This window comes from Neopsephotus bourkii, unplaced genomic scaffold, assembly GCF_033783945.1.
Source record: "Neopsephotus bourkii isolate Nb327-2 ecotype Australia unplaced genomic scaffold, CSIRO-AGI_Nbou_v1 NB_845, whole genome shotgun sequence".
Taxonomy (NCBI): Eukaryota; Metazoa; Chordata; class Aves; order Psittaciformes; family Psittacidae; genus Neopsephotus; species Neopsephotus bourkii.
The window spans coordinates 248,206-271,761 of NW_026901341.1; the positions used below are offsets into that span (position 1 = coordinate 248,206).

The 23,556-nt window shown below is 42.6% G+C and overlaps 1 protein-coding gene across 3 annotated transcripts in view; it reads left to right on the forward strand.

Annotated features, from left to right (window-relative positions):
- The window catches only part of COMMD1 (copper metabolism domain containing 1), a 79,748-nt gene that overhangs the window by 47,351 nt on the left and 8,841 nt on the right, over positions 1–23,556 (forward strand). For 2 of the 3 annotated variants that reach the window (XM_061356173.1, XM_061356176.1), the window contains exon 3: positions 10,324–10,494. The exons of the other annotated variant lie outside the window; for it this stretch is intronic. In XM_061356173.1, the coding sequence (XP_061212157.1) occupies positions 10,324–10,479 (156 nt within the window). In that variant the 3' untranslated portion in view covers positions 10,480–10,494. Of the gene's footprint in view, positions 1–10,323; positions 10,495–23,556 lie in introns of those variants that run through there. 3 annotated transcript variants of the gene reach the window in all.

Consider the following 23,556-nt stretch of genomic DNA (forward strand, 5'->3'; position numbering starts at 1 on the left):
ATCACACACTCATGCTTTGAGTGGCAGCATTTTCCCGCATCTTTTTGGTAGGCCACACTATTTAATCTCTTTGTTGCTGGTGGCAAGAAGAGGGTCAAAAGGAAATGTGTACTGTGAAAGACATTTTTTGTGAGGTGTTTCTTTGTCTCATGTTATCTCAACAACATTCTTAGTAGCTATGCCTGTAACATCATCCTTAAATAAAAGCCGAAATTTTGCTGATTCTTACCTTCCAGTGTTGGAGGGCTGCCCTGTTACGTTCTGTGCAAAGTGGTATTACTTTGTCTTTGACACCTCAGTTTTTAAAATGAGATGGAAATTCAAGATGAGTGCAATGCTGTAACAAAGGTTATTGATTTATAGAAGTTGTAATAGGAATAATGGAAAAACAATTTTCTGTTTATAAAAAAATAGAGGGAATTTGTCAGCCTAATGCTCTAAGAGAAACAAAATCTTCATAAATCGATCAGCTGTCACCAACAGAAGTGTTTCTGTGTGGCTCTGAGTAGTTTTCTAAACTTGCGATCAAAGATATGAACACTTCTGCAAAAACAATTAAACCTCTATAATTCTGTTTTCCTTTCGCTTTCTGTCAAATGCCTGAGACTGTTCTGCCTTAATCTTTAGCAAGTATATATTTCCATTTTGAAATTACAGAATAATTTAATATTGCATCAATATTTTCACAGTGAGTACCAGTTGCAGTAAGAAAGATTTATCATAGGGTTAATAAAATGACTTAAATATTCTATATTATAGAACTGTAGGAAACTGGTGTAGCATATTGCTTACTGCATGGTGTTTAAAACAGGAGGGGCTCGATTTGACAGCATAGCTGGGAAGACAGAATTAAACCCAGTTTGGTTTCTTTTTTCATTGAAACACATCAGTACCCTAAAAACTAACCATTTATTCAACTTTCAAACATGAAATGGTAACATTAATTCCTTTCCCTCTGAGCAGGAAGTGGCCAGTGCTATCTAGGGAGTTTTCCCATTAGGAGTAGATCCATAGGAACACTTACTGACCTCTCTGTGTGTCTTGAACTTCCAGACTGGCGACTTCTGTTTTCCCTGTTTATCCGGTGCACTGCGTGGCTCAGGGAATTTCATGAGAGAGAGCAACTTTGCTGATAATCAGCATTCAGAAACCTCCTTAAAAATATATATATGTACAAGTAAGTGCATAGATCAAAAAGATGGACAATTTAGTCCAGGTTTTTTTAGGTATTTTCTTTTTTATTGTTATTATCACTGTAAACAACTATATTTTGTATTAATAGTGAGTCAGACAAAAAGTGTTGTGTACTTTTCCATCTTAGATTTATACATACAAAATACATATATTTAAAATATATCAGCTAACTCTCTATTAAGTGAAAAAGTGTTGTTGGATTTCACTGTGAGGCTTTCTGTGGAAGAAGCGGTCTAGTCAAATCACAGAATCACAGGATGGTTTGGATTGGAAGGGACCTTCAAAGCTCATCTAATCTAACCCCCTGCAGTGAGCAGGGATGTCCTTCAACTAGATCAGGTTGCCCAGAACCAAATCCAGCCAGGCCTTGACTGTCTGCTGTAGTGCAAATTATACCAGCTTAAAAAGACTCTTCAGATTCTGGCATTTTTGTGTTAAATGAGCCATGGTGGAAGGATTGCTGGCACAGGATCTGCAGTGAATGGGAAGCTGCTGGACAGGCTGAGGAGTTTCTGACCACTGAGCTCTGAGTTTTTGTCTTTTCTAGGTTTAGGATCAGCAGTGACCAGGGACCTCCTCAAGAATGACTTAACAGAGCTGGCTTATGTGCAGGAGTCAGTGGTTATGAGCAGGAGTCAATGGTTTAGGGTTTCTGCTCCAGGAAAGCCTGTCTTTACCTCTTCTCACACTGCACAGCTTTGCTGTTCAACCCTCTACCCAGGTGTTGAGGGAAAAGCTGTACCCTTAAATTTAACATTGCCTTCCAGAAGTCCACACTTCTATGTTGTCATGCTCTGCATGCATTTGCATGGCCCAAAAAGAAACCCCAACCCAGAAAAAGGTGTTAAGGTGACAGCCAGTAGCTGAACAGTTCAGCCCAGCAAGGATGAGGGAAGCATTTGGCTTTGGGACAGGAGGAGCTGCAGGTCAAGGCAGCCAGTTTTTAAACCCTTGGGTTTGTTTCTGTTCTTCCCAGCATGAGGAAAACCTTGTTTTCATAGTGTTTCTGCAGCACGACTAAAAAGTAAGGTTAAATTCTTTCAGGACAAGTTCATTGTATCTGACCTGGGTGGTGGTGGTGGTGTGGAAGTCTTTTGTGCTTATCTCTAAAGTGCATTTTAACTGAAAATTAAGGAAAAACAATAAACAATGAAGGAGACGGGGCTATTTCTGTCATTTGATACTCTGCCTTCTGTCCCTTGCGCACATGCTGTGATTTATCATGGTATTTGCATAAGGTTAGTCCAGCGCCAGGCGTAAGACATTTATGAATTGTCTCTGCAAAGCCTGGGAGGGAGGTGAAACCCTTTTCCCTGGCGTCGTGGCGGCTGTGCAGTTGGGGGTCAGAGGAGTCTCTCTTCTTCCTTCTAGAAGGGAAAGATGTTTTCCTACAAAATTCAGCTTCTCTCCTGTTAGCTTGCTTGGTGCCTGGTAAGTAAAGAGTAGCGGGGGGAAAGCATCTCATGAAGAAGAACTGGAACAGCATCTCCTTTATTTTCAGCCTTTAAATTTAGTACTTTTCAGCTTTGCTACGTGAAAAACATGGTCCTGTTGGCTAAAACTTATTTTGCCTTACGCTTTATTTATTCAGATCACTCTTTGGCTTGTTCACGTCTTCTATTGTCTTCTGGGCACTGAATTGCAGTCCTTGTTATAGTGCCTCATTAGAAAGTCACATCTCCCAAGAAAGACCTTTTTGTCTGGTAAAGTGAAGCAGGCCAAAACCCTTACTAGCAACGCAGTCAGGCCAGCTGGGCAGCAGTTGCAGACACTTGGCGTTTTGAGGCTTTGCCTGATGGACTGCGATGGTATCTGATGGGGGCTGTTTCCAGATGGTATCTGGTGTTTCCATCCACTTTTTGCCAACTTAACTATCAAGATACTGATGCCTGTTATGGTTTACAAATGGGTCACTGAAAGAGGTTTCAGGGCAGGGCGTATTTTCCCAGGGAGAGGGCTTGTTTTTCAAAGGTGCTGTCCACCATACAGTTGCGCAAGAGCTTTGTGCGGGTGTCAGGATGCCATATGGTTCCTCAACCATCGTATAGCCAGGTCACCCGAAAAGCTGTAGGGGCATTTTGTGACCTGGAGTTGTGCTCAGAGTGTGACCCAGTCCAGCCCCTCATCACAGTGTCAGGGCCCTGGAACATGTTCGTGGCTTCCACCCCAGAGGGAGGAAGGCTTACATCTCCTGCTGTTCAAATAAATATAATTCATTTGGACATTGTTTTTTGAACAACCCACATTAATTGTGTGGTGAGGCTTTTATTGGCGATTACGTGTTTGCTTTTGCCTCATGAAGCTACTCACACGTCGACACGATCCTTTGGTTTAAGTGACAGGTTTATTGGGCAGAAATGGCATATTGCCATCCTCTGAATTGCCTCAGACACACCTCAGCAGCAAATCTTGCTCCTCTATTCAGAAAAGGTCTGTGGCAAGATTGCAACCTGTGCTATTCAGAGATGTTTTTTCATCTTGTTCTGCTGGCCTTAAGTCCCCCATGTACATTTTCTTGTGCTGCTTATTAACAACATTCAAAGGTTTTCAGGTTGCACACCTAAAGCTGTTTCCATTGGTGTCTTGGGCTTTTGTTGTTGTTTATGAACAGCAAAAAAGCTGAGGTGAACTAGTTTGTCCTGCCAGATCCAGACTTTGCATGTGGTTAGGGTTTCAGACTGCTGTGGAGAAGGAAAAAGCAGAATATCTGAAATTTCATTATCTGGCTACTCCAGAAACGAATCCAACAAGTGTTCTGGAACGTCCCCATCACAGGCCTGATGCGGAGTTAGCGGTGAGCATTAAAGATTACAAATTATTTGTAGCTCAAGATATGTTTTATCATAGAATCATAGAATAGTTAGGGTTGGAAAGGACCTTCAGATCATCAAGTTCCAACCCCCCTGCCATGGGCAGGGACACCTCGCGCTAAACCATGTCACCCAAGGCCTCGTCCAGCCTGGCCTTGAACACTGCCAGGGATGGAGCATTCACAACCTCCCTGGGCAACCCATTCCAGTGCCTCACCACCCTTACAGTAAAGAACGTCTTCCTTATATCCAATCTAAACATTCCCTGTTTAAGTTTTAACCCATTACCCCTTGTCCTATCACTACAGTCCCTAATGAAGAGTCCCTCCCCAGCATCCCTATAGGCCCCCTTCAGATACTGGAAGGCTGCTATGAGGTCTCCACGCAGCCTTCTCTTCTCCAGGCTGAACAGCCCCAACTTTCTCAGCCTGTCTTCATACAGGAGGTTCTCCAGTCCCCTGATCATCCTCGTGGCCTCCTCTGGACTTGTTCCAACAGATCCATGTCCCTTTTATGTTGAGGACACCAGAACTGCACACAATACTCCAAGTGAGGTCTCACGAGAGCAGAGTAAAGGGGCAGGATCACCTACCTCGACCTGCTGATCATGCTCCTTTTGATGCAGCCCAGGATACCATTGGCTTTCTGGGCTGCAAGCGCACACTGAAGCCGGCTCATGTTCATTTTCTCATCGACCAGCACCCCCAAGTCCTTCTCCGCAGGGCTGCTCTGAATCTCTTCTCTGCCCAGCCTGTAGCTGTGCCTGGGACTGCTCCGACCCAGGTGTAGGACCTTGCACTTGGCATTGTTAAACTTCATGAGGTTGGCATCAGCCCACCTCACAAGCGTGTCAAAGTCCCTCTGGATGTTTTTACTCAAACACTGGCTGTACTGCGCAAGGGCCACTCCAGTTCATTTCAGGTTTCGAGCAGCAAGCACAGTTTTGCCCCTCAGCATCGGTATATGCCTGGTTTGAGAAGATATGTGAGATGTCCATCACCCATCCCTGAGATGAGAAGCTTAATTTTTTAGGAGGGGTTTTTAATACATTTTGGGACCTTTCAGTCCTGTGTTAAACATGGGGTTTTTTTCCTGTGGCTTGCTGGCTGTCCCATAATCGAACTTTAACAAGTCTTCTCTGCCACTTGTGTTACTCTGTTTAAAAATATGCTGGTTTTAAAATGGGTTTCATTTGTGTTTACTCTCAGTGAACACTTTGAGAAGAGAATTAATCTTGTCTCTTCTTGAAGAAGTCAAAATGTTCAGAACTGAAGTCAAGGAAGCGCTGGCTGTGGACTGGTTTGCTTCATTGCATACACCATCACACATGTTGAACATGCGTGTTTTGCTCCTGAAACTTGTTAACTGTTGGAGCATGGCTCCTTGTGAGCTCAAGAAGATGCAACACAAACCACTACTGCAGTCTAAGTGTATGAATAATACTTTATTAAAGTACATTTAACAAAAACTCTTGTGAATAGAGCAGTTGTAGCTGAACAGTGCATGGTTAGGGTCCAGCAAAAGCTCTATTTTATGAAATAAAACAAAATTATAGCTTAGGCATTTACAAACTTGGATTTTATTAGTTCTAAATGAAAGTACCTATTTCTAAGAATTCTCTTTATTACTTCTTTCAGAAATCTTACAAAATGCAAAAGTATTTCATGATTACTGTTATTCAGAAAATCTGAAATTCATTGCAAATTTAGAGAAATACTTTGATATTTCATGCTTATTAGTAATCTTTGATAAAAAAGTAATTCTTGGCCCTTCAAATTATATTTAATTCTAAAACTTAACTCTTACAATTAGCTGTGGGTACTCTGTCTTTAAGGAGGGAGAAACTGATGGTGCTCACTATTTATCCAGCTGTCTTCCTGCTCTTCCCGAGACTACTGAAACCATATGCAAATAACCACTTACACTCCCTCTGACATTGCTTTCATTAAATTCATCTCTTCTTCCTCTGTAATTTTCTATCTTCAGACATTGGTTACTCTCTTAGTTTTCAGGGTCTTTCTGGAGAAGCTTGATGGCTTGTCCCTTACTATAAATGATAGATCATTGTAAATTCCTGTTAAACTGAAGACTGATGGATCTGCTGTTGATAATTTCTACTTGTGGCAATGTATTAGGTAGAAATGCATTGTGTAGCATAAATCACGCATGTATTTCAAAGCAAGAAACATGCAAAGTATGGAAATTCTGAGCAAATAGCTTTGCAAGGGTGCATACTGGGATTTAAGAAGGGTTGTTCTTTGACTATGGCTACTCAAAAAGATTCTTTCTTATTAGTATGTCAAGTACTACAAGTATTTGGACCAAAATAAAGCAGCTCAAGGAGCTTCACCTTTGGGAGGTGAAGTTCTGTCAACGAATGTGGTATCTTTAAATAGTGCAGCAGATGGACATAGTAGATTGGTAATCTGCAAATTGGGGTTGATTTCTGTGTTGATTTCTGGGATTTGGGGCAAGATGCCGAAGTCTGACAATGAAATCAGCTCTATAGAAAAACACCTATAATAAAAGTTCCTGTGACATGTTGGGCATCAGGTTTCATTGCAAGGAAATAATCTGGTAGTGGAAGAGGGAATTTTTGAAACATGGAACTTGAAGTGAATGTTTAACAACTCTTGGGAGAAAAGCAGATTGTTCAAGCACGGATGTTTTAATGAAGAGCCTTATTGAAAGTCATGGTCTTTTCCTGTGTTCATTCTGTATTTTTCAGTCATCTGTTCCTTAAAATATTTTCAGTTTGGGGTTTGTTTTGGAGTTTCTTTGGGATGCTCAGTGACAAGCTTCAGGGGGCATATGTGTAATCCTGTGCTTTGAGGACAGCATCAACAACCAGTAATCCAAGAGCTGCGGCTGAACTTGTGGAATTGTTGACTATAATATGTTCTACCCTTTCAGATACTTGAAGAGCTAATTTACAGTTTTCTGGCTTTCAATTCCAACACCATATAGCTCAGGCTCTTGCACTCTTCTGAGCTGGGACTCCGTTAGGAGCCTGTAGGATGGGTAGATTTGAGGAAGATAAACCTGCTATTTTTGTTTCTAACTCCTTTGGCAGGCAGAATGTTCAGGGGATAAGGAGGGAGCGATGCTTATTAAACTGGATCATTTGTTTTGGTCAAAACTCTCTTAAGGGCAAGCTATATTTAGAGCTGTATCTGCAACATGAGTTCACTGAGGTGTTTTGAAGCTCACTCCAACAGGAACAGGGATTGTTTTACCACCAAATGTGAACAACTTGGTTTTGTAACTTGAAATCTGTGTTTAGTTACTCTGTCAATGGCTTTGTGGATCCCAGTTGTAAGAAAATGCAGCATGTGGATGTCAGGGGAAGCTGCTAAAACAAATGCACCCAGGAGGCAAAACTGAAAGGGCTGTGGAGATGTCTTGTGCCTTTATTAACATTTATGGCCCAAAATAACTTTGCTTTTCTCATAACAGAATATTGATTGTTTTACAAAGTTTGCTAATGATACAATCGCTCATCTGTGTTTAACCACATGAATGAATAAACCCAACCCAGATGCAACATCAGTCTCAATTAAACATAATAAACCTTTCATTAGCAGATTCCATAGACCTCCATTTCCTAACCTTTTTAGAACAAACATCTTGACAGGCATCAGTAAGCAAGATGAAGCTTTCTGGTGATGCTAAGCTAATTTCTTTTGTGCAGGAAGATGAACTTCTTGGCTGGGATCAGCAAGGGCCCAAGCAATAGGCTACAGCCCAGGGGCTCTCAATAAATGAAACCATGAGTTTCTCTTCTCTCTCATCATGCACCTCTTAACCCATACACTGAGATTCCCAGATAATATTTCATGGGTGGGTTTGCTACCAAACTCTTGAAACTTAGCACATTGAGTGCTATATTGATTAGGATATTGATTGCTTTGCTCTGCCAATCTTTAACCTGTTAGATTTCCCAAGATGTGCAAGTAATAAGTGTCCTGCTTTTTCCAAGAAACAAACTATTGACAGGTACATCAGGGCTTAAGAAAACAAGCTTTCATAGCTTAAAAAACTAATTGTTGCTAGCAAAACCTTCAAATGAGAGTAAAATGCAGTGGAGCAAGGCACTTACACATCAGCACAGGGCATTACACTGGCACTTCCTTCCTCTACTGAGACTATCCAAGTCTTGAATTAACCAAGGTTGCCAGCTGCAATAGCATATGTTTGTAGTCTCAGGTTTGGATTGTATTTTGGTTTTCTGTCTTTTAATGGATGTGGAAAGAGCACTCCAATTAGAGCTCTAGTTTCAAAAGCACATGGTGTGAAAACTGAAAAGCAGAAGAAATCTCTTTGTCAGGCCAGTACTTGGTTGATGCTCCCATGCACCCATGGGCATCCCTTAAAAAAGAAAACCAGAAATAGGTGAAAAGGATGTAATTCCTTCAGGTTCCTGGAGGCTCCAGGAACAGTGTCTGGAGCTACAGACTGGAGCCGGTCCCTTTGTTTTTAGCGCTGCCTGTTGTTTTTCCTGGTGATCAGTGATCAGCCCTCTCCCAGCGCAGGGAACTTCAAAGAGCTTCAAAAGCCGCTTGCTTTTTCCTTGATTTGGATGGGAGGAGGGACGGGATTGCTTTGCTCCCCAGACTTCATTTTCTTAGGTGACAGGTCTCAACATGCATTTTTTTCTTCTGTAGATTTGAGGATGTGAAAGATTCCTCGGCCATAATCTTGGGTCTTCCGTATCTCTTCGCCTTCCTCCAGGTTTTAACATGCAAAGCCTATCTTGTAGCTCTCAAAATTCATCCAAGCATGAATTTGGCTGTTAGCTGCCGTTGCCAGCTTCTATTGATCTCTTGCTAAACCATGGCTTAAACCCAAGTCCATTTACTTAAAAACAAGTCCAGTTGTAGTCATCTGTCAGAGACGATTGATTTGTGATGTTCTTCCCTGCTTCTTTACAATTCTTTTTTTTGCTCCAACAGAAATCAATCTGGATTTATTACCATCATTAATGGATGGCAAATACATCTAAAATTTATGTAAAGCTCACTCTGAAGGATAAAAACAAAGTGTTACACAAACATTCATGCAAACATTAATTCATCAGCAATATAAACATTCTTATTCATGGCAAGCATCATCTCATCACCTCATCTCAAACATTTTGAGGTTCTTTTCCTTACAAGAGGGAACTACAGTGATATTTTTGGAAACTAGATTCTATACTAGACACACTGATCAAGATGAGATCCACATACAGTCCTGTTTCCTGTAAAGTTTGCAATCTTACACAAACTGTTCTCTGAATGTGTTATGGCTGTGTATGAGTCTGATGCTACATCTGCAGTGTTTAAAGTAAAGCTGGATAATCCATGAGCAAAACAGGAAGGGCATTAGAGATTAAATGGAAGAATGACTACTGATGAACTGCTGAATTTCTGGTTTTGAAAATCTAAAAGTAGTTGCTCGCCCTGTGAACTGGCATCTCTGTTTCAAATAACCAGACCGGCTCAGGCATTAAAGCAAAAGCTTTAGTGGATCTTGCTGTGGTGGGATCCGCATTACTGAATTAGGGATGTTTACTTCCTTGTGCAGACCATGCAGATAGTGCAGAACATAAAATTCCAGTAATAAACCCAGTCCTTGATTAAATAGTTAAAATATAATCATGTTTACTGTCCTCTTCATGTGAGTGGGGTGCTTTGTATGTGCCTTCCTGCCTGCCCTTCTCCTTAGCACCAAGGAGAAGGGCAATTTTAAGAACTTGTTGGGGTAAGCAAAGGGAAACTTGTAAGAAGCAGATGAGGAAGTTCTCCAGCAGAGTAATTCAGTGCCCTGGCTCTGTCATCCTGCAGTGGGAGGTAGCAGCTCTCTGATAACCCTTTCTTAGAATGGGCCACCAAGAGGGAGCCCTCCCCAGCCAGGAACAGTGATTATCACAAGGAGCAAAACTCCTGAAAGGCCTGATGTTTCAGCCTGATGTGTGTCATTTAATAATGGTTTAACACAGTAACCAACCTTCAAAATCATGCTAAGGTATTGAAGAGTATTTCTGAGAGAGGAGATTTATTCCAAGGCTGCTTCAGATTTTGTTTTTCCTGCCCAAGTTGTATTGTGCTTCATGGAAATGAAGTCTCAGATGGCTCATTTAGATGCCATGTCACGTCTGCTTGTTCCCCCAAAGAAAGAAGAAAATACATGCTAATTCTGATTTCTTCAGCCAGTCTTTTGTGTGTGCTAGGCAGTTACATCTGCAGTGCCTGATGTTAGTGATGTAAAATGAGCACTGAAGACTTTACAGGGGCTTTCTTCCCTCCCAACAAGAAACATTTCTGTATTTACTTCAAAGAGTGCTGCCCAGTTGTGTCACCTACAAAAACAGAATCACAGAGTGGTTAGGGTTGGAAAACATCAAATGAAAAGCAGCAAAAGCACCTGGAAAAAAGGGTTTTTCTCTGTGGACCAATTTGGTAAGTTGGAAAATTGCTGTAGTGGAGTTCTGTAGCAACTGGCAAATTGTCTTCTCCACAAAATGAAACCGCACCATCCTTCATTTACTGTGAGCTGCTACACTTACTAGCTCTAAGGATGGACCAGTTCTCCGTTCTTTGACCTTTACACGGTTTTTCCCTAACAGCCTTTTTCCTACTATTTCCTACTATTTCTTTTTGCTACACCTGTTCCTCTCCTCCTCTTCATGCAAAAGCACATTAGTCATTAACACTGGTACATGTGGCTGAAAAAGTGCCTTTTCAAAGCTGCTTTTAGCTGAGGTATAAATATTAACCAGATGATGCACAAGTAGCTTCTTAAATACCCCTACTATTAAATGCCCTGGTTTTGCATTTGAGAGGGACTAGTCTGCTGTTATGCACTTGGAGATGCTTGATCCATTATTTAACATCTTTGCTGGGGACATGGCTTAAATACACCCGCAGCAGGTTTGCAGAAAACGCCAAGTGGAGTGATGCTGCTGACATTCCTGAGGGAAGGGATGCCATCCAGGGGGACCTGGAAAGGGTTGGAGAGGTGGGCCAGTGCAAACGTCATAATTTCAACAAGGCCAATTGCAAGGTCCTGCATGTGGGTCAGGGCAATCCCAAGCACAAACACAGGCTGGCAGAGATTGGATTGAGAGCAGCCCTGAGAAGGACTTGGCAGTGTTGTTCGCAGAAGAGCTCAATATGACCCAGCAGTGTGCGCTTGCAGCCCAGAAACCAGCTGTGTCCTGGGCTGCATCAGCAGCAGTGTGATCAGTATGTTGAAGGAGGGGATTCTCCCCTTTTACTCCACTCTGGTGAGAGCCCCCTGCAGTCCTGCATCCAGCTCTGGTGCCCACAGTATAAGAAGGATGTAGAGCTGTTGGAGCAAGTCCAGAGGAGGCCACAAAGATGCTCTGAGGGCCAGAGCAGCTCTACTATGGAGACAGGCTGAGAGAGCTGGGCTTGTTCAGCCTGTAGAAGAGAAAGCTCCAGGGACACCTTAGAGCAGCTTCCAGTGCCTAAAGAGGGCCTACAAGAAAGCTGGAGAAGGGCTTTTGACAAGGACCTGTAGGGACAGGACAAGGGGGAATGGCTTTAAACTGACAGAGGTGAGATTGAGATGAGCTCTTAGGCAGAAGTTCTTCCCTGTGAGGGTGCTGAGGCCCTGGCACAGGGTGCCCAGAGAAGCTGTGACTGCCCCATCCCTGGCAGTGTTCAAGGCCAGGTTGGACACAGGGGCTTGGAGCAAGCTGCTCCAGTGGAAGGGGTCCCTGCTTATGGCAGGGGTTGGAACTGGATGAGCTTTAAGGTCCCTTCTGACCCAAACTGTCCTATGAAAATGGACCCTGAAAATGAACAGCAGTATTAGACAGCGGTATTAGGGACAGAAGTGGCATGATCTCAAAATGAGTATAGCGTGTGCTGGTATTAATCCCCTTCCATTTTAATATGGTCTCAGGATGGTACCTGTGGCATGGGATCATCTTTTTTGAATTGTGGGGCTCAAAATACTTTGCAGAACTATGAAATGAGTTTTCTTTGTTAACTCTTCCTCATCTCCTGACAGTGGTTCAAGGATTCCAGAATAAAACATGCTACATTAGGTGTGTTGAGAATGTGTTGTAAGAAATGATGTCGTTACCAGACTGCTAATGGAAGGCAACAAAGGGAGATTAAGCAGAAGAAACTACTTCCTTTTTGAAACAATAAATGCTGTTCTTCTAATTGTGTGGGGTTTTTTCCTGCTCTCTTTGCTGTGATAACATAGTCACCCTGTAAGGAGCACATGTATTGCAATTTGAAAGTAAAGATGCCTTAAACATGTATCAAAGTCAGTCCCAAGGCAGCGTATTGTAATCAGAGTGGCACGTGGTGGTCCTCTCTGTTTCTGTAGAGATGGAGAAATGAGATATGAATCAGAAAAGCTGAAACAGAGAAGCTTGTGACATTGATGATGTCAGATCAAGACCAGAGAGGGTATTCCATGGGTGTGACAAAGAGGAAGATGCATAAGATTTAGTGCTATATTTAATCCTCAGCCAGCTGCTTATCTAGGCTCTCAATATGGGGCATTCTGGACTGCAAACCGAAGTGTAATGTTTAAGCCAACAGAAAGAATGGCAAGCTGCTCTTCTGAGGCCTCATTATACATTTATAATGTTTCTGTGCTTTTTACACTGTCTTTAGAGCCGTTCACCACTAGACAATGACAGCAGTCACATCTGCAATGCCAAGAAGTTCTTGAAGGGATGTGTCAGATATAAATCAAATGTAACACATTCAGATTATTTGTTTTCAAGGCTAGGTTGGACAGTGCTTGGAGCAACCTGCCCTAGTGGAAGGTGTCCCTGCCCATGACAATGGGCTGGAACTGGATGAGCTTTAAGGTCCCTTCCAACCCAGACCCAAAAAGGGTGCCACATTTTCTGAAGAAGAGATGTGAAACTCAGCTTTGTAGAGGATTTGTATTTTCCACTCAGAAAATGGTGTTTCCTGCTGTCAGTGAAGAGTCCCAAGATGCCTGCTCTGAATCACACTGAGACAAGCCATGTCAGGGAGAGCCTATGACACGAGGAAAAAGTAGATCACAGACTAAGCACAGAAAGCTGCAAATTGAAAGGTATCTTTAGGGAAAAATATCCCCCGGGGTCCACAGTCCAGATTCCCCAAGCCTTCTTTGAGGAAAACCCTATGTTTTTTTCTTTCCATAAGTGAATTCAGACTGAGGTGAGCAACCACACTGTTTGCTTCCCCTCTTTTGGAGCTGTCAGCTGAGGGTACATGTCTGCATCTGCAGTAAGGTCTTGCTGCAGCAGTGTGTCTCTCAGGTCAGTGAGAGTATGGGGAGGGGTGATGTAACTGAAACTCCAAACATATTTGGGGTTTGCTGGGTTTGGGGGTTTTTCCTTTAAAAAAGAGAACCACCCACAAAACCCCCTCAATTTTGCCGTTTGTAGCTGAAAACCAAGAGGACAGTGATTAGAGCTTTTGCCTCAGACAGAAAATTAGTAAAGCTGCTTTTCTGGCCATTTTATCTGATAGCAATAAATCTCATCAAGCAGAGTGCACCTGGCCTTAGGGATGTGGCTATTCTAAGATTGAAGAACTTCAGACAGCGCTACCGGTGCTTTAGATGCAGGTACCAAGGTCTTTTTGCTCCTGCGGTAGTTACATTTTAGTGGGTGAATCTGCAGAGATAGAACATTAAATGCTAGCTCCTCATTATAGTCAGATAAATGGGTTATAGCTGGGGAAAAGTATGGTGATTCATTTTTTAATGGAAAGAAATGGCTTCAGTTCTTTTCTGTTTCTGGTAATATGCTATCTTCTATCCCTGTGCTGTCATTTAAAAGTCTAATCCCAGTTTTAGACACTGCGGGGGTTGTTATTTGAACTTACTTCCAGTATAAGTATTCCTCTCAGGCTGGTATTTTTCGATGTTGAAGACTCTTGTTTAAAAATAAAAAGTATGGAGCTTGGAGTTTAACACAGCCAGGTCAGTAAATAAGCATCAGTTTTCAGTGTTTACATCCCTGCATCCTCCACATTCAGAGCTCCTGAAGGGTTTCTATATTTTTATTGTCCCTTACTGATGAAGTTGTCTCCACTTATTATACCCATTACAAAGGGGTGAGGGGATGGCCCAGACGGCCTTTATTGTCTTCATCCTGTTCATGAATGATTCAAAGAGCAGTATCCAGTTCCTGGAAGCTCTGGGGCTTCATTTTTAATTTTGACTAATTGTTTTCTTGAAATAATGAGCACTGATGACTCCAGAAGCCACATTCTTCTGGCACTCGGGTCATTAATGACTCACTGTATCTTCAGTAACAGTTAAAAATACACTTCACCACAGTTTTAAAAAGTCCTGGTCATTTTGCTCACAAAGGATGTGTAACATGTGGTAAGAATAATGGAGATGTTGTGTTTGCTTATTACTTCCTATTCATGACCATTTTGAGACAGAGAATCCAAGGCAGCCAAAAACTAGCAAGAAAAAGGGGAATTGCATTGGAGGACTGGTCCAGCTGGAAAATATTGTCTGAGGTGTTAACATGGCCAATGACCCTCTTGCCTTCTCCTTAACTCCTCTACAGTGATGCAGTGCAAGTACCACGCCATGTTTTTGAGGTTCATCTTTCATGGGAGCACAAATGCTAATCCCATTTGTAATGGGAGCATTAGTCCCTTGTTCAGGAAGACTTTGGTTTTCTTGGAGATTTCATGGCACACACTCAAGAGCAGTGCTGGAGGACAGTGGAGAGAGGAGAGCGCATTGTCCATCCACGGTACCATGTGAGAGGGGTTTCCAGCAAGGGAAATGTCTCATCGCTTGTCTCAAATGATTCACAAGCAGGTTTGTTCTCATCCCTATTTGGTTTTTCTCTTAAGGGGAAGTCATGTAGAGCCCTCCACTGTCTGAACTTCAGACACATCCATGAAGTTGCTGCTAAGGATTGATCACTGAGTGTGACTACAGGCCCAGACTGAACCCAGGCCTTAATCTCTTTGCAGCAGCACAGGATTCAACACTGCATGAGAAGAGTTTCTTCTGGAAAGCATCTCTGAGATGTTTTTCATTAGGGGTGTGTTGTTCCGATTTTGTAACACACTGAAGATGTGTTTGATTTCTTCATGTGGCTGAGTTGCCTTGTTAAAAGGTATGGTGAAAGTTAATTGTTTTGGAAGTTACTCTTGTGTTGTTACTTTTTTGGTGCAGAGGATGCTTATGGTGACCAGTGTCCTCCCCTGCTCTGCTGCCACAACAAAAAAACCCCAAACAGACACCCATTTCTGCCACTGCACTGGTTTGAAATGAAAAGCTGGGGTTTGTAATGTCAAGCTAAAGTATTTTATCAGCATTTAATTACAGTCCTTTGTTAGACGGGTGCATACAGAAGTAGCACAAACTCATTAAATGGTAATGCTGAGTTCTCATCAAGAACTTGTTTATTGGAGAATCAATCAAAGGAGGTAAAAAATGCCATCTTCACTCGCTGGTTACTTCAGGAGCTCTATAGTATGAGCACCCTTTTATAACCCAGGTTGATATCTTAGAAAATATCTTTACCTGTCTATAACTTGTTTCCAAAACTGTTAATTGGACTTGTGGGGAGAAAGGCTGTGTCAAATGTAAAGCTGCTTCCCAGCATCCTTTATCTCAGGATAATCCATTTAGCAAAGGAAATAAAGGTATATTTTATAATGTCCAGTGGAACATTACCAAGCCTACAGTGGAGCAGAATGAATGCAATGAGCCCAGCATGCCACCATGTCTGCTTTTCTTAGAACTTCTTAGCTATTTATCAAACTTGGTTTTTGATTTATGAGTGAATTTAGTCCTCCTGAAAATGAAATACCACTTTTGGCATTGCATCATGCAGAACGCAGGCAAGCTCATGCTGCAGTGTTCACTGCCCAACCCTGCCAATGCACCTCTCCCCGTGTTCAGTGCTGTCTGTGCATTGTCCCGTGCTCTTCCTGCAAATGGTTTGGCAGGCTCCAAGAAATTAATCACTATGGGTTTGTGGTAGATACAGACAGCAGCTAACATGAGTTGAACCCAGCCTTGCTAATTAATACAGCCAAGATGAATTTGTTTTTACATCTCCAGAGGGGAGGCAAAATGGTGCTGCAGAGGAGTCATCTGGATTTTGTAAACCTCTCCTAGGTCTGTGTGTAAAGGTTTGTGAAGGAAGGGAAAAGCAGGGTGCAAGTGTTGGATGGTCAATGAAAATCTCCACTGGGCATTCAGCAACAGTTCAGATAAAAGCAAGCTTAAAGAATCATAGAACCAGCTAGGTTGGAAAACACCTTTCAGATTATCAAGTCCAGCCATTACCCCAGCACTGCCAAGACCTCCCAGGAGGACGTGTTTAGTCTGATCACGTGAACAAGGAGTAGGTAAAACACATCTTATTTCTCACAGTCCCACAGCAAGTGATGACCTTACATCTACCAAGGGGAACCAGTCACAAATCTTACATTTTGTTGATGCAGGAGAAATAGGCTGTGGCGTTACAGGTTTGCTGCCAATGAGAAATGCATCTGTTCTAAATGCTGATGTGCAAACTGTGGATGCAGACTGAAAAAGAAAGGTTGTTGTTGTGGAGAGAAAAAAAAAAGAGAGAGACTTCTCTGCTTCAAAGATACAGAAGGCTTAAATGAGCCATTCACATCATCTCTGTTTTCCTCAGGAGGAGTGGTTAAGTTCTTTTACATTTCATCACCCTCTCATTCCCTTGTTCATGGGGAGAAAAAGAAATAGAGGAGCAATTAAGTATCTGATGTGGAGGAGCTGCAGCTTTTCTTTGTGCAGAGATATCTCCAGCTCTTACTTGCTTATTTTCATATCAGTTTTCATATGCCGAGCAGATCACTTATTAATTGTTAAATGACTGCTCTGCAATTCAGGTACGGAAATGATTTCCACATCAGTGCCACTTTGCCCTTGAATTGAGAACAAGAGATCAACCAAAATTAGATAACTTTTCTTTGAATCTTCTTCTAAAAACATAAGGTTCAACATGGTGCCTGTCTGTGTCTAGAAGACTGTGAAGTGCTGTGTGTGAAAACGGTCTTTATGGCATCACAGGTTTGGGGATCACATTGGGAACTGGTGTCCTAATCTGTCCTAATTAAACTTTTAAACAGATTGATGCAGAGGTGATGCAGTGACCGTGGTGCAGAGTTCATATTCTGTTGCCTGTGCTGATTTCTAGGGTGAATTTAGCTTGACTAAAACAAGGTTGTAATACTAGCTAAGGCAGAGAGGGCTGTGTGGGCAGAGCCTGGGGCCCCAGGGCTTCAGTGGGATTCTGCACAGGCGTTAAGTGTCCTCCCACACTAATCTCTCTGCAGTATTGCACCTAGAGCTTCAGCTCTCACCGTGAGTCTTTGCTTTTCCTCTTACACAAGGAAAAGGCTGGGGGAAAAAGGCATTAAGTATCATGCAGCAAATATTAGCAAGGACATATTATGTGTTAAAAAAAAAGGGGGAGGGAAGAAAAATGCAAATCTTTGCCTTCTCTCTTTTTTCAGCAGAGAGCTGTATTCCTCCAGTGGCTCCCTGCTGGCACGTAACAGTGATATTTTAGTGCATTTGATCCAAAGGTCAGTGGAGTCAGCGCAGAGATTCCCACTATCTTTAGTGGGCTTTGCACCACACTCAGCAAGAGCTGCTGTTTTGCTGATAAATCCGAGTGCAATGCCTGTCCTGAGGCTTTGAAAACAGCAATAGCAGCAGTGTATAAGGGGCTGTAAAACAGGCTGGACTGCAGAGACGTGGCTGCCCTCCCTTCTGTGGCACGTTTCTCATGGCGAATGTAAAAACAGGATTTTGCTTTCGAAAAGAAATTAGAGGAAAAAAAAGCCAAAAATTAAATCATTTTCTTTCCAGTTTGGCTTTTTTCCCCCATATAAGTTCATACATTCAAATTACTAAAAAGAAGCAAGCATGGTTATTTTGGTTCTGCTGAGAATTATGTGTTTGCAGTGGCAACATAACTCCTGAGTAGTCCCTTTTGTCCCCGTAAACTCTATTTTCAGATCATTGGAAAGGGCATGGATGCATGCTGTAAAAACAGCAAAAAAAGCCTGTTTGGCCTGACCACTTTGTCTTGTTACATCTTTTAAGAAGGAAAACCCAGCTGAATGCATCCTGAACTGCAGGCATATTTTCAGGCCTGTTTTTGTATTTTTAGATGAGCCCTTCTCTTTTCACTCTCTGTTTTGAGGCATATTTGTGTGTAATTCAGGAGCTGTGTGATGTATCAGTGTGCCAGGGACAGAGGGTTAATGTTGCCTTAACAAGATGGGGATGCTGGTGGTGGTGTGTGTGCCTTCAAGGATGCTGCCAGGCTTTGTGCTCTTCCTCCTAGGTGGTAAAATACCCTGGAGCAAATGTCTGCCTGGCATCACAGTGATGCTGTAAACACAGCAGGGATAGATGCACATAAACAGATGCCCTTGAAAAATTACTGTATGAAAAATTCCATGTTGTGGTCACAGATTCTTTGCTGTAGCTGGGTTGTGCTGATCTGAGAGCTTAGGTGCAAGGACTTTTGGGACATGGGGCTTTCTGAGGGCAGTACCTGTCGCTGTTCAGAGATGGAGCCAGCAGGTTTGCATGGCTTTTACTAACCACTTGCAAAACTTGCAGCAACCAAAGTAAACGCCGTTGTCCTTTTTGTTCAGCTCTCTGTGTTGAAGTCTTTCAGCAATATGCCCTCTACTCCCCTCATCTGCTCCCTTTTGGGCAATCTAGGTGCCTTTTAGACCACAGGACACAAGTACACACTGTTCAGAAAGGAGCAGAAAAGAAGGTTTTAAACACAGCTTATTCAGAATGCTGATTCAGTCTTAGCAGTAGATTCTCAGAGTCTTCAGTTTCTTCTTTGCCCAAACCAGATGTGTTCTTGGCTAAAGACAGATTGGAAGTTGAAAAGTCAAAATCTCCTAGCAATTGCCATCAACAGGAGTTAGGACTGCCTGCTGTCATGGAAAATAAGGCCACTTGAACTATCTTAGAGTATTAATTTCCACTTAGCTTTTATAGTTGGTGCAATATTTTCAGGCAGAACAGTAATGGACACTTGAATCCTTTATGTAACACACAACCTAAAACACTGAAGAGCTGCGAGGGAGCAAGAGAGATCTGTTTGGGGCATGCTAACCAAGTTATTAAACCTGCAGGCTGATAGTGCTCTCAGCCAGAATACACCCAGATCCCAAGTCATGCATCCTCCTAAAGGTCAGGTATCCTCTGCTCAGGTTTTGACTGCATTCTTTGACTGTGGGGTTATTCTTATATGTATATTACTTAAACTGTGTCTATGTAGTTGCTATAAAAGTAATTCTTAACCCCACAGCTCATTGCCGTTGCCTTGCCAGTAAACACTGCAGTAACAAAGGAATGTGGTTGACACTGATTAGATTAAATAAACAGTTGAGTTGAAAGCACAGAAATTTCCTTATGTAATGAAGAGTTAACTAAATGCACAGTCTGCAAACTCCAGTGTTGCCAGTACCCTCAGACAAACACATACCCCTGTAGCAAGGAGGGTTTGATGGTATAATATGGTACTTTCCCATGCATTTAAGAAAACTGTAAATAATATCACAAAGTACTTAAACTTGATTCTGAAAAGGGGTTTTTTTTTTACAATGCTGGATGGTGCCTGATTTTATTTTTTTCTCTGTGATGCTGAATGGCTCCCATGTTAGATAATAGGGAGGTTAAAATGTGATGAATCTGAATTCCAGGTCTGATTAATGTTCTCCCTAGGGAAGTCGAACTTAAGGTAAAAGCAGAAGATCCTTCCAGCAGGGGCTGTCTTTTCCTTAAACTCGTTTCATACTGCAATTAAGTGCCACAAGACTGAAAACCCAGAGACTAGGTATTTGGAGATTAAACATCGATTGAGAAAGCTCCTCACTGACATTTCAGCTCTGTGTGCAGGCTTAAAAGCACGAACCAAACAAACTATGGTGCAAGAAAACAAGTACAGCTGTCAAAGGAGATAGAAATAGAAAAATGCAGATCAGCACAGGAAGGCAGCGATCACAGCTGAGGAAGGGCATTTACCCTTTCAGGTGCCCTGCAGGGGACTTGTGGAGGAAAGTACATCACCCTGCAGCGGTTCCTCTTTGTTAATGAAGAGCTGACACAGCAGACACAGCTCAAGTAAATGATGATGGAGCTTTCTCATCACTGGTACCCTTGTGAGCACCGGCAGGGGAAGGAATACCAGTGTGGGGGAGCTGAGATGAGCTAGAGAATGATGATGAAGATGAGAACGTGATACCCTGCCAGAAATACTGTATTTCCTTTAGTTTTTAAACACGTGTTGATACAAATCTCACAGTGGTAAAGATATTTTATTTTCTTTAATGCTGTCTTTATCTGCTTCTCTGTACAGTTTGGTGACATTTGCAGGTATCACTGTATCTTTGCTTTTAAAACCTCTTAATCATAGAATCACAGAATGGTTTCGGCTGGAAAGGACCTTAAGATCATCAAGTTCCAACCCCCCTGCCATGGGCAGGAACACCTCACACTAAACCATCTCACCCAAGGCTCTGTCCAACCTGGCCTTGAACACTGCCAGGGATGGAGCATTCACAACTTCCCTGGGCAACCCATTCCAGTGCCTCACCACCCTCACAGTAAAGAACTTCCTTCGTATATCCAATCTAAACTTTCCCTGTTTAAGTTTTAGCTCATTACCCCTTGTTCTGTCACTACAGCTCTGCCAGATATCCATAGGCATGCACTGGGGCATTCACATGGAGAAAGATACATATAAATGTTGAACTTAATAGTTCAGCCTTTGTCTCCCTAGGACTGCATCCTATGACAGACACTGGCATTGCATAGGGTTCTCAAAAGCTTTCTTGTAAAGGAGGAAAAACAATGAGAAAATTTCAGTCTAATTTATACTTCTAGGATGATTGAGAACTGGCAACCGTGTTTGTTACAGAATTAACATGATTCCACATAAAGCTTTAATGTACTATCTCCCAAATGGGGGTTAGTCCATATGTAAGTCCCTATATAGTCCATATATAAGGAAACAATTTTTTACAGTGACGGTGGTGAAACACGGGCTCAGGTTGCCCACAGAGGTGACAGATACCCCATCCCTGGAGACATGCAAGGCCAGGCTGGATGTGGCTCTGGGCAACCTGATCTGGTTGGAGATGTCCCTGCTCATTGCAGGGGGGTTGAACCGGATGAGCTCTGAAGGTCCCTTCCAGCCCAAACCATTCTGTGATTCTGTGATTTTCAAAAATTGACCACAAGCCCTAAAATAAATTCTCCCTAAATTCTCCCTTAATAATCCTTGCTCCTGAAGAGTCCCAGCTCTCTAGACTTGTGTTGCCCCTTTCATGCAAGGAGGAAACAGCCATGCCTGTAGGGTGTGGAAGACCAGGGCTTTCTCCCTAATATACCCATGGAGCAATAGAAATCTCTGCAGCCCATCTGCAGAGAGGAATTTTAAGCTTGCCTAATGGAAACAAAGTTTGTGCAAAGAATAGTTAGAAAGCAGATGCATTTCTTAAGTGGTGATTTAACTCTTTGCTTGTTTGCTCCTTCTGTATGTAACAACTGGGCTTCATATCCAACCACAGTTGCATACCAGCAACACCAAGAAAGTGTTAGTGGACTAAGCAGGTGAAGTGATTTGTTTTGCATGCTGTTACACCTGTTTACTTCAAGCTGCTCAAGCAGCAGGAGATAAATGCCCCTTTTAAAGACTAAACATCCCATGCCCATTGTTTTAGGGTTTGAAAGACTCTTGAGCTCAGCTGTTCTTTCAGAGATGCTGGAGTTCAACTGCAAACAGATGTGATGTGCTTTCTGTGTCAAAATAGTGTCCATAGGGGTGGACAAGAATTGGAGGGGGTTCTCGTTGCAATATGTTCTAGACATCAGTTTAGATACAGAAGCATCTTGCTTTTCATTCCTGTGCCAGGAGTTAGGTCCTAAGACTTCCTGTTCTCCTGCTGCAACTCCCTTCCTACCTAAAGAAGGCAACAGCAATGCCATTGCTGTTAGTTGTAATTACCTAACACTGTACTTAGTGGCCTTCAGCTTTGACCAGCTTACATGGTCAGTATTTTGGATGCCGGACTGAATCCTTTCCAGACTGTTTGTCCATCTCCAAGATCAAGACTAGGAGAAAAAGAAAAATGTATTTAGGAGCCTCTGAAAATCTTATTTGTGCATCCTTGATAGAGATTTCATTCAGCAGCTCAGTTCCTAGAAGATTTTGCCTAAATTCAGCATGTTCCAGGGTGGAAATGCAGCCTCTGGATGCTGTAGGCAGTCCTGTAGGTACCCAGCTTTTGGTTCAGGCTGATGGACAGGCTACCTGAGGGTAGGACACAGGGCATTGCCAGAAGGTAAGAGACAACTTCACATGTAAGACAGTGAAACGCAACCTCAGCCTGCAAAGCTCTGGTGTGAGGCTCGGTGAAGCTGGCCACAGCTGAGCACTGCAGAGTCCTTTCCCAGATGAGATGTTCCCCATTTTCTGGGTGCCAGAGGCAGATGCAGGTAAATCTGCAAAGAGCTATGTGCTTACAACCACAGGAGTTGGAGCCGTGTTGAAAAGTGATGGAGCACTGTTAACAGTACTGCAGGTTCCTAAAAAATGGGAGAGATGTCTCAAACTGTGGCTACACAGAGGGGTTTTAGGTTCTCCATCTCTTTGCCTGTTTGCCAAGTGCTGAAATGAAGCTGATGCAGCTTCATGGGTTTGATTGACTTTGCAACATTATTATTGGTGCTCAGTGTTGGCATGTGGGACTCAGGAGGAGAAACCAGCCTATTTTTAAACAATTATTATTAACACATTTCAATCACTCCACATTTATGAATCCGGTTGACTACAGGGTTGAAGAAATGATAGGGAATTCCCTATCAAATTCACAGTTTTATAACTAGTGACTTGAACTGTAAACAGGAGACCAAAATACCATTATGTTATATGCATCTAAACACACGGTGCTCTTCAGCGAGGGAAAACCATAGGGGGGAGTTCCATTGTGTTAACCTCCTGTGATGTCCAACAACTGCATCAGATTTGGAAAGGCATTTATGGGGTAACTTGAGTCTCAGCTACTTAAAGACATTTAAAAAGGGCATTGGAGGAACCAGGTAAGCAAGCTGAGCAAGTGGCAGTCAATCAGATAAGCCCACATAAAAAGCTACAGGTATAATCTTGCAGAGAGTCATCCATAGGTGTGAATGAAATTTGCATTTTGTCAACATACACAGGGCTTTTCTTCTGTATTGTGTTGGTACCAGCAGAACTGTGGCTTTTACAGCATTTCCCTTCTGGCCACAGAAAGTTGCCATATGAAGTGGCTCAGCATTCAGGGTATTTGAATGTGTTTTGCTCTTGTAGGAGAGATGTTTGCAGTGTTTCCTCCAAACCAGCTGAGGGTTTGGGCTAATCAACATCCATAATGAATGAGCAGTGTCCTAGCAGCATCTGGAACGCAGCGGTTATGACTGAGCACTCTTCTGCTAATGAAAAGAAACAGGCGATCACGAACGCAGGGTAATTACTCGTGTTGGACGTCCAGCGTTT